Below are 11,900 nucleotides of genomic sequence, written 5' to 3'. Positions count from 1 at the left end.
GAGTCGTGTGAGACTGAGGGCAGAAAGATTGTTACTTTTAAACTCTCATCTCAAATTTTATCTCATCAAGCTCAAGAGTGATGGTAGGAGCAGTGTGCAAATGACCAAAAAGAATATGATTGATAGTATGATCATAAATGACGATCACAACTAAAAAGGGCCAAAAAGCGACGCCCAGCATCGCTTTTTTGGCCAAAATTGATGGAAAAGCACCGCTTTTTTTTCGTCTCAAAAAGGCCCATTGTTTTTTAAAAACAACGGCATGTGTCGCTTTTTTTACGAGAGACAACGTCGCTTTTTGAAAAAAAAATATTTTTAGTTACTTTTAGAAAAAGCGACGTTGTGCGTCGTTTTTTATTCTTCATGTGAAGAACACGTGATGAACAAAAAATGATGCATAGTGTCCTTTTATTGAAGGAAAAATTTTAAAAAAATCAGGAAAAATGACATTGTCCGTCTATTTTGAGAAAAATTAAAAAAAAATCATAATGACGACAAAAAGCGACGTTAGTCGTCGTTTTTTGTTCTTCATAATGATGAAAAAAACGACGTTGGCCGTCGCTTTTTATTCTTTATAATGAAGAAAAAAAAAGCGACATTGGCCGTCTCTTTTTGTTCTTTATAATGAAGAAAAAAAGTGATGTTGGTCATCTCTTTTTTTAAAATTTATTTTTAAAAAATTCAGAAAAGTAACAGACAAAAGGGACCTTGTCCGTCGCTTTTCTGCATTTTTTTAGATGCAAAAATCTATTTTTTTTGCATCCCACCTGCCAAATAAAAATGTAATTCAAATTATACAGCTCATGCAATAAACATTTCTAAGATAATCATACAACACACTACATTATCAAAACATTTAAGCAATTCAAATCAACTATACTTAAACAATCAAATCCAAAATATAAAACACTTAATAATTAATCCAAAACCCACTAAAACACTTAAACAATCCTAAAGTTGTTTTCATTAGAGTCTACAGGTGTCCAAGATTTCTTTTTAGCAGTTGACTTCAAACTCTTATCAGGACGAGGCCAACCACCATCACCGCCGGATGTTATCTGTATTCAAGTTTACATCAAAACATATAAAAATCAAGTCATTAGTTCATATTTCATGTGACTACACTTACTATTTTCAAGTTACTAGTACAGATTTCAAGATACTACACTCAAACTATTTTCAAATATCTAATTGACTTTTTATTTCACTTCACTCAACCATTTTCAAATAACTAGTAGACATTCAAGTAACTAAACTTAACCATTACACGTTTAAGTCACTATACTTAACCATTTTCAAATAACTAATTCACATTGTAAGTCACTACACTTAAAATATTTTCAAGTCACTAGTACATATTTCAAATCACTATACTTAACTATTTTCAATTAACTAAATCACATTTCAAGTCAATATACTTAATCATTTTCAAGTGACTATACTTTATTATATTAAAGTTATTAGTACACATTTCAAGTGACTACACTTAACCATTTTCAAGCATCAAGTTCACAATTTCAAGTAACTACACTTAACTGTTTTCAAGTCACAAGTTCACAATTTTAAGTAACTACACTTAATCATTTTCAAGTCACTACAATTAATAATTTTCAAATAACTTATTCTCTAGTACACATTTCAAGCCACTACACTCAAACCATTTTCAAATAGCTAATTAACATTTCAAGTCACTATACTTCACCATTTTCAAGTAACTACACTTAAACCATTTTCAAGTCACTAGTACACATTTCAAGTCACTACACTTAACCATTTTCAAATAACTAGTAGACATTTCAAGTCACTACATTTAACCATTTTCAAATAACTAATTCACATTTCAAGTCACTACACTTAACCATTTTTAAATAATTAATTCACATTTCAAGTCATTATACTTAACCATTTTCAAGTAACTACTTCACATTTAAAATAATTATACTTAACTATTTTCAAGTCACTACACTTAATCATTCATTTCAAGTCACTATTCTTAACCATTTTCAAGTAACTAATTCACATTTCAAGTAACTACACTTAGCCATTTTCAAATCACTAGTAACCATTTTCAAGTCACAAGTTTGCAATTTCAAGTAACTACACTAAACCATTTCTTCCAAGTCACTACACTTAATAATTTTCAAATAACTTATTCACATTCCAAGTCACTACACTCTAACCATTTTCAAATAGCTAATTGACATTTCAAGTCACTATACTTAACCATTTTCAAGTAACGACACTTAACTATCTTTAAGTCATGTACTAGCATTTCAAGTCACTACACTTAACTATTTTCAATTAACTAATTCACATTTTTAAGTCACTATACTTAACCATTTTCAAATAACTACATGTAACCATTTTCAAGTCACTAGTACAGATTTAAAGTGACTAAGCCTAACCATTTTCAAGTCATGAATTCACATTTCAAGTATCAACACTAAATCAATTCCAAGTCATGAATTCACATTTTCAAGTGATTACACTTTACTAATTTCAAAACATAAGTTCACCTTTCAAGAACTACACTAAACCATTTTCAATCTCTTTCCATGTATTTGAATTGTTATTTGACTGCATAAAAGAATTAAGTAGTGCTTTTTGTTGCCTACTTTTTGGTATTGCTAATGTGCATACATATGCATTGTCCATTGTAATAACTGAAAGTGTAACATTATTATTTTTTGTTCAATTTTAATGAATTATTAGTTATATAATATTTAAATAAGTTACTCACTGAAATTCACCAAAGGAAATGAATAGTATAGTTTTCTTATCATAAAGTTTTGTTTTCTTCACCTCCTAATCGTCTACATTATTTAGCAGTAAACTGAATAGGTTTCTTCATAACCACCATAAGATTCTTCACATTATTCAGAAGTTAACTATATAGCTGATAGCACATTATTCAGCAGTTAATAGCATAGGTTTATTCAAACTCACCATAGCTCATTAATAGTTCACCATACCGGTCTCCACATTTGCACCTCTAATAACATCATCGACTCGAAGAACTGGTGTTTATTTTAAAAAATTGCATAAACATTAAATGAACAACACGTGAAGGGAAACCAAGAATGTTCTCAAACCAACAAAAACAAACCCAGTGTATTTCCATATAGTGGGGTCTGGGAGGATAACATGTACGCAGTCCATACCACTACCTCCGGAGAAGTAGAAAGGTTATTTTTGATAGACCCCCGGATCAAGATATATATATATATACTTGATGATTCTTTAAATCACAAAATATATACAAATAGTTATTACTGAAATTTCAATTCACAAAATAAACCTACACACACTATTTCACCAAATCACCAATCGAAACATAAAAATAAAAATAAACTAACCCACGGATTGTCCTCCAGAGAATTTTGGAAGGAGCACCAAAGTGAATAGGTCCATGAGAAGGCTTAGTATTCATCCTCTTTCTTAAAAACCTAAGATACTTCATTTTTTACCTAACAAGTCCAACTGATAAACAAATTTCTTCATATCTAACAACTCTTTGTCCATTCAACAATTCCTCAGCTAAAATTGATGAAAGTCTACCAAGCATCTGATAGCGAGCATCAACTACAATTCTCCTTGTCAAGATTCCTGAACCTAACACCATTTTTGTCTACACATTATTACTATTGTCCTTTTTTTCCACTTTGTCACAACAAAAAATGATACATATACAAAGAATTCCTCCAGAATCTACAAATCACAAAACAAATCTATCAAAACACTTTGCAACTTAAATCACAAATATGAAGCTCAAAAAAGCAAAAAAATCACAAAATAAAAATACATTGAGACACTACTGCAACAAAAAATCTCCAATAAAACTGGAAAAAAACCAAAAACAAATCATTAAAAACTATCAAAACTAATATTTACAATCGAAATTACCAATAAAAACTCAAACCACAAGTAGAAAATGCCAATTGAAGAAAACAACTGCTTAATGCATGAATCTGTGAACATATGATTTGCCTCATCCAAAATGATGCGATCCCACTTCACTGAATGCAGAACTAAGTTGCGGGAGAGAGGTTGGAGCAGCAATTGGTGGCGGGAGAGAAGATCACCGGTGACGGAGAGAGCGACGACGGTGGCTATTTGAGAAGGAGAGATGGTGGCGGTACGGGGCAGCTACTGTTAGAGATGAACGGAGGAAGGCATAGCGGCGACAGAGGGAGGCGAGGTGGGGTGGCGACAGAGGTCGGTAATGATTTTTTTAGAAAGAACGTCTCTAAGAAAGGGTTTGTAGAAAGAGAGGAGGCTCACCGGTGCTGAAATGGCCGGCGGCAGCCATGGATGCTGATGGAGAAGGGATGAAAGTGTAGAGAGAGAAGGTAGAGAGAGAGATGATGTGCTGCTATTTTTTGTGAAAAATAAAAACTAGGGTTTGGTGTTTTGAGTTAAAGAGGAAAGAATGAGTTGAACAATCTCAACCGTTTGATTAGTTTTGATCAACGGCTAAGATCAAAATTATTTAAAAAGAAGGCCACCCATTGAATTTTAATTTGGGGTAAAAAATTGGATCAATTTTGGCTATAATTGCAATAAATTAAATAGAACTTGGGCTAAAATCATTATATTATGGTAAAAATTGGGTCAAAAATTAAATAGATCAGACAAATTGATTTAATTTAGGTTGTTTATTTAAATAATAGTAATAAAAATAACAAACAATAATAATACTAATAATAAAATAATAATGAAAACTAGACAATGGATTTGCAAAAAATGTGAGTGTGCACAATTACGTGAGAAATGATTTAAAATATTAATAAAAAACATATAAAATGTCGTATTTGAGTTAGAAAATTATAAAAAAAATGATACTAAAATATAATAAAAATAATTTCCGCCTTTTGATCATGAATGTGACACGTCAGTATGTATTTTAATATAAGAATAATGTGTAAAAATTGAGTGTCAACAACACAATTAAATCGATTTAGTACCACAAATTAGGTATGTGGAGGGTACAGTGTACGCAGACCTTCTCAAAAACCTATTCAAGCTTGAAGATTCTTGTAAAATAAAACACATCATGTAGGATTTTTGCTTCAATTAAGATTTCATTTTTTTTCTTGTTAATTAGTTGCTAATATTTCTACTTTATGCATATTTTCTTATTGGTTAAATCGAAAATCGAATTGTTAAGGACTAAAAATCGATAAGCTAAAAACCGATAAAAATACCTTATTGATTTGATTATTGGTTTAACTTATTTAAAAATCGATAATCGATAAATCAAACCGATAATATATAAAATCAAACCGAACCGACCGATGCACACCCCTAATTTCAAGAAAAAATAGTGAAAATTGATTTTAAGATTGACCATTGATCAAATATGATGAACGGTTGAGATTAAAATTGAGGAGATAAGTCAAATTGGGTTAAAAGGGATTAAATTGGAGATTTCGATTACGTTAATACAACGTATTAATATGTTGAATTTTCGGTTAATTGGCTTCATTATTATAACTTCAATAGTGTATTATTAACTCGATCATATGATGTAAACGTATTATTTAAAATATTTGGATATATAGATTCAGTTAGCTAGCTTTTAATCTACTATGTATATATTTAAACATACATACATACATACATAGATACATACATACATATATATATATATATATATATATATATATATATATATATATATATTACTGATTATCAACTTTGTAATATGTACTATATACATCACATACACGAGTATATTACCTCGTAATACAACGTATTTTATTTCTACTTTGATGAATTATCATTTAATTTAGCTTACATTATTATATTATAACTTCAACAATATATTATTAACTTGATAAATCAATCGTATCATATCAATGTATTCAATATATATAGTTGATTGATTGTAAAATTCACAATATGTACTAGATACATCACATACACATGTAAATTACCTCGTAATACAACGTTTTGTATATATACAATGATAAATTATCGTTTAATTTAACTTATATTATTCTATTATAACTTCAACAGTATATTATTTTTTTTATTAATCGACCGTATGATATCAATGTACTCAATATATAATTGAATACTTTTACTTTTTTAAAATATAAAAATTATTTATTTAATAGTAAATTAAAAATATCAAATATCAACGGACAGCGTCGTTTTCATAAAGTTAATTTTTATTTAGTTTTAAAAAAAGCGAAGCTGCCCATCACTTTTTGTAAAAAATAAAGAAAAATTAAAAATATTTATAAACTACGACAGACAGCATCGCTTTTCTAGAATTAATATTATAAAAAATAAAATAATAGCGACGTTGTCCGTCGCTTTTAATAAAAATAAATAAAAATTAAAATTAAATTTAAAAAGCGACGAACAACATCGCTTTTCAAAAAAATAATTTTTATTTAGTTTTAAAAAAAGCAACGTTGTCCGTCGCTTTTCTAGAGCTAATATTTTAAAAAATAAAAATTATAGCGACGTTGTCCGTCGCTTTTAAAACAACAACAACAAACCCAGTATATTCCCACAAAGTGGGGTCTGGGGAGGGTAGAGTGTACGCAGTCCATACCAGTACCTCTAAAGAGGTAGAGAGGTTGTTTCCGATAGACACCCGGCTCAAGATTAAAGACAGTATACAAAAGCAAGGAACATGAAAAATAACATAGGTACGACACCACAGAAGATTGTATATTGCCAAACAAAGAACACCAAAGTCCACCTAATTACTGGCTACGACTCATCCACACCCTTAGCCCTCTATCCTAATATTTTTCCTCCATACCTTCCTATCCAGGGTCATGTCCTTAGTCAACTGTAACTGCTCAATGTCACACTTAATCACTTCTCTCCAGCATTTCTTCAGTCTACCCCTACCCCGCTTGAAACCTTCCAAGGCAAACCTCTCACACTTCCGAACTAGGCATCTGTACCCCTCCTCATCACATGACCAAACTATCTCAACCTCACTTCTCGCATTTTTTCCTCCACAGATACCACTCCCACCTTCTCCCGAATAATATCATTCCTAACCTTGTTAGCCCTTGTAAAACCACACATCCAACGCAACATTCTCATTTCTGCCACTTTCAACTTCTGGATATGAGAATTCTTAACCGGCCAACACTCCGCTCCATACAACATAGAAGGTCGGATTGCAATTCTATAGAATTTGCCTTTTATCTTGTGGGGCACCTCCTTATCGCATAAAATACCCAAAGCGAGCCTCTATTTCATCCAACCAGCCTAAATACGGTAAGAGATATCCTTATCCATCTATCCATTCCCCTGAATCATAGACCCAAGATACTGAAAACTATCCCTCTTGCAAACCACCTGAGAATCCAACTTTACTACTACCTCTTCCTCGTGCCTCGAGTCACTAAACTTACATTCCAAGTACTCCGCCTTGCTCCTGCTCATCTAGAAACCTTAACCCCTTGTCGCGACTCATCAATCAAAACTATATCATCTGCGAAAAGCATACACCAAGGCACCTCGCCTTGTATATTCCGTGTCAACACATCCATCACCAAAACGAATAAAAATGGACTAAGAGTTGATCCCTGGTGCAACCCTATTAAGATCGAGAAATGTTCAGAATCTCCTCCCACAGTCCTTACCCGAGTCTTCGCCCCCTCATACATGTCCTTAATCGCTCTGATGTATGCCACCGGGACCCCTCTGGCCTCCAAGCATCTCCAAAGAACCTCCCTAGGGACCTTGTCATATGCCTTTTCCAAGTTAATAAACACCATGTAAAGATCCTGCTTCCTCTCTCTATACTGCTCTACCAGTCTCCGCACAAGGTGAATTGTCTCAGACGTGCAGCAACCAGGCATAAAACAAAATTGAATCTCTGAAATAGGCACAATCTTCCTTAACCTTCGCTCCACCACCCTCTCCTAAATCTTCATCGTGTGACTCAACAACTAAATACCCCGATAGTTATTACAACTCTGAATGTCACCCTTGTTCTTATATAAGGGAATCATCGTGCTCCATCTCCACGCCTCAAGCATCTTTGCTGACTTGAAAATGTTGTTAAATAAGTTGGTCAGCCACCTTAACCCTGCCCCGCCAAAGAACTTCCAAAAATCCACCGGAATTTCATCGTGCCCCGTCGCCCTGCCCCTTCATATCTTGCGAATATTCTCACTGACCTTCTCTACCTTAAAATGCCAACAAAAGCGAGAGTCGCGACACTCCCCAGAAAGCTCCAACTCCCCTAACACACCTCTGTCCCCTTCATTATTCAAGAGCCTATGAAAATACGATTACCATCTTTTTTTAATGATGGCGTCTTTCACCGAAACTCTGTCATCCTCCCCCTTAATGCACTTCACCTGGTCCAGATCACGACCCTTCCTCTCCCTAACCTTGGCCAACCTAAATAATCCCTTCTCCCCGTCTTTCTTATTTAACCCCTTATACAAACTCTCAAAATCTATTGTCTTAGCAGCCGTAACTGCTAGCTTAGCCTCCTTTTTAGCTAACTTGTACTTCTCCCTACTTACCCATTTTTCTTCTTCATCCTTGTTCTCAACCAACTTACCGTAAGCCGCCTTCTTCGACTTCACCTTTTTCTTAACATCTTTATTCCACCACCAATCTCCCTAAAACCAGCCAGACCAACCCCTTAAAATACCCAACACCTCCCTAGGAGACTCCCTTATGCAACCAGCAACCCTACCCACATACTATCCACATCCCCTTGTACTTCCACACCCCCTTCACCTCCAACTTTACCCCTATCTCTAAAGCACTATCTGGAGTCAGACTGCCCCACCTAACTCTAGGTCGACCCATCCTACCCCGCCTCAACTTTCCCTTCTTGATAGCCAAGTCCATCACTAAGAGTCTATGCAGGGTCACAAGATTCTCACTCGGGATTACCTTACAATCCTTACGCAAAGCTCTATCTTCCTTCCTAAGCAGTAGAAAGTCAATCTGCGTCTTGGCTACCCTACTACAGAAAGTAACCAAATGCTCTTCCTTCTTCGAAAAGCTAGAATTCACTACCACCAATCCAAAGGCCCTCGCAAACTCCAAGAGGGCAGCTCCCTCATCATTCCTAACCCCAAACCCAAAGCCCTCATGTACGTCACCGTACCCTAACTGCAAAGACCCAATGTGCCCGCTGAAATCCCCTCCTATGAAAATCTTCTCTGAACTAGGCACGTCTCTAACTACCTCATCCAAAACCTCCCAAAAACTTTTTTTCTCCTCCTCGTTTAGGCCCACCTATGGTGCATACGCACTAAAATGTTCAAAGTAAACCCCCCTAAACCAACTTGATAGTTATAACCCTATCACTAACCCTTTTCACCTCCACTACCTGCCCTCTAAGCTCCTCGTCCACTAAGATGCCTACGTCATTTCTACGCCTATCACTACCTGAATACCACAACTTGTACCCATCTACATCCCTAGCCTTGGAACCTACCCACTTGGTCTCCTAGACATACGCAATATTAATTATTCTCTTCCTAAGAATCTTAACTAATTCTATCGACTTAGCCAGCAGGGTCCCAATGTTCCATGATCCTACCCTCAAAATATCAACTCTCTTATCCCCTCCTTTAATACCTCACACTCCACATCTCGAACCTAACCCAACACAAGCCCCCGAACCCACCACCAGCCCACCAAGACCCCCAGGACATGACTCTATTATACCATGAGCCACCCAAGCCACTACTCAACACAAAATGCAGCAAAGGCTAAAACAACAGTAACAATAAAAGGCATAAACAAAGCACAAAATGCAACCAAAATTTACGCACAACAAATACTAGAAAAATAAAGAAATAAAATTCAAGGTTAGAATTCACTGGGACATATAGAAATCCTATCACGGGCACGCACAAGAAATACAGTAATATCTACCTCTAAGTAAATCGGGCATAACTAAAAACACAAGTAGCTGAAATAACAATTACCAAGAACTAGACTGTAAAGAGTATGTACAAAGTAAAGTTTAGATGTCATCAGGGTTCTACGCATGCTGGTCACGGTAATTTTGAAGTAAAAATTGGTTGCCGGAAGTACAGTCACCGGAAAGAAGTTAGCTTTGCGTCGCTAGAAAGTCACCGAAGATTTTTTTTGGTGTTGCCGGAATCTGAACGCTAATGGGCGTCTGACCAACTGATTTAAATATTTTAATCCAATTCTAACCGGTTCTTCCCTATACCACCATCGCCGAATTCGAGCCAAAGGACGCCTTAAATCTGCCAGCGACCACAGTAACAAAGGGCAAATCGATTTGGGGAGAGAGAAGGACTTAGTGAGAGAGAGAGGTCGAGGAAGAGAGAGTGGCCTTACCTATTACCATTGCCGGCATCAATTGGTCTGTCAAGACCATTTAAATGAACGTTAAAGGGAAAAGAAGAAGGAACGTGTAGAGAGAGAAAAGAGAGAAAGTGATCATTTTCCCGTCGCTTTTAATAAAAATAAACAAAAGAAAAAATTAAAAAGTGACGGACAATGTCGCATTTCAAAAAATTGATTTTTATTTAATTTTAACAAAAGCGACGTTTTTCATCGCTTTTTGCAAAAAATCAAAAAATTAAAAATAATTACAAATTGCGACGGACAGTGTCACTTTTCTAGAATTAATATTTAAAAAAAAAAAAATTATAGCGACGTTGTCTGTCGCTTTTAATAAAAATAAACAAAAACAATAATTAAATTTAAAAATCGATGGACTATGTCGCTTTTTAAAAAATAATTTTAATTATTTTTAATAAATTACAACGTTATCCATCGCTTTTATTAAAAAAATAATAAATTATTTTTTAATTAATTGGCAAAAAAACTGCAGAAAAAGCGATGGATATTAAGATGTCGGCTGCCACTTTTAATAAAAAATAAATAAAAATTAAAATTAAACTAAAAAAGCAACGGCCAACGTCACTTTTCTCGTCGCTTTATTTTGCATCGCTTTTTGGCCATTTTTTAGTAGTGGATTGTCACTCCCCAATCTGGGATTCTTATCTCATTCTACATGTTTTATACCTTCTTGCCCTTTAGACATTCCTTCTCTAACACTGCCAAGTAGTTAGCAAAGAACTCCCTAAAAATGATGGGGTAGTAAGATCCCAAAGGCTTGCTCTACCAACCAACCTCATACTTATTAAAATGTCTCTCGATATCCAGATATTTTGGCTATTTTGTAGTGATGATGTGATACTCCTCAGTAATAGTCCTTTTCATGCTCTTATTCGGTATAAGCCGGTACCATCACAATAGTGCATCTTTTCTCCCTCAACCTTCACCCTAATTGACTCTCTATCTTCTGGATCTTTACTGTAGATCATATAAATTTTTCTAGTTTAGGTTCTTTTTCAAGACTGGTAGTATCCTTTTTCACTACTATGTTCAGAGTACATCTAGAACTCCTGTTGCTCTCTCTATCACTGCTGGCATCGCACTCTATGAGTCCTTCTTCTCTTTACACTAAGAGGATGGTCTATGATTTTTCTCACTTTTCATTGTGTGATAAGTTGGTGCCTCAATGTTACCTTCAGGTCATCCCGGAGTCTCAATGTTGTGGCTTTCTGAGCTAGCCTGTTTCTATACCACCTCTCTACAAAATTAGATTTTGTGTCATTTTATGTAAGGTAGCAAAAAGTTAGTAATTAAAAATCACAGTAAGACTTAGACACAATTTAAGGGCAACAGGTTGAGTGATAGTTCATTACTTGAGTGATAGGTCGTCATCCCAACCGTTAGTGCTTAGGAAGATCACTATTAACTTGTGATGGTTCCTTTGTAGGGTCATCTCACGAATGATGGTTCGTCAAGTCAATTGTTAGACCTATCCAAAATACACATGAGATTTCAGATATGGGTGACGATTCCCACGATGGGTTGTCACCTATGCAGTGGTCCGTCAGCCAATCCAT

At 34.8% G+C, this 11,900-nt stretch overlaps 1 protein-coding gene across 1 annotated transcript; it reads right to left on the bottom strand.

The window, feature by feature from the left end:
- Positions 1-941: 941 nt before the first annotated feature.
- LOC124896137 lies at positions 942-10,327 on the bottom strand. The gene is made up of 6 exons (XM_047407674.1): positions 10,318-10,327; positions 10,171-10,223; positions 8,695-9,237; positions 8,383-8,609; positions 8,157-8,256; positions 942-1,058 (listed from the first exon to the last, which is right to left on the bottom strand). Exons 1-6 carry the CDS (start codon positions 10,325-10,327, stop codon positions 942-944), a joined length of 1,050 nt encoding a protein of 349 aa, XP_047263630.1.
- Between the last annotated feature and the right edge of the window lie 1,573 nt (positions 10,328-11,900).

The sequence above is a fragment of the Capsicum annuum genome, chromosome 2 (assembly GCF_002878395.1).
Source record: "Capsicum annuum cultivar UCD-10X-F1 chromosome 2, UCD10Xv1.1, whole genome shotgun sequence".
Taxonomy (NCBI): domain Eukaryota; kingdom Viridiplantae; phylum Streptophyta; class Magnoliopsida; order Solanales; family Solanaceae; genus Capsicum; species Capsicum annuum.
This window is presented reverse-complemented; position numbering and strand designations above follow the sequence as displayed.

Excerpts from the sequence above, each read along its gene's own strand:
- LOC124896137 (XM_047407674.1), bottom strand. Across the intron at positions 9,238-10,170 it reads GGTGGTATAGGGAAGAACCG|GTGGGCCTAAACGAGGAGGA; the intron begins GTTAGAATTGGA and ends TATGCACCATAG. Across the intron at positions 8,610-8,694 it reads AGTACAAGGGGATGTGGATA|GGAGATTGGTGGTGGAATAA; the intron begins GTATGTGGGTAG and ends GGCTGGTTTTAG.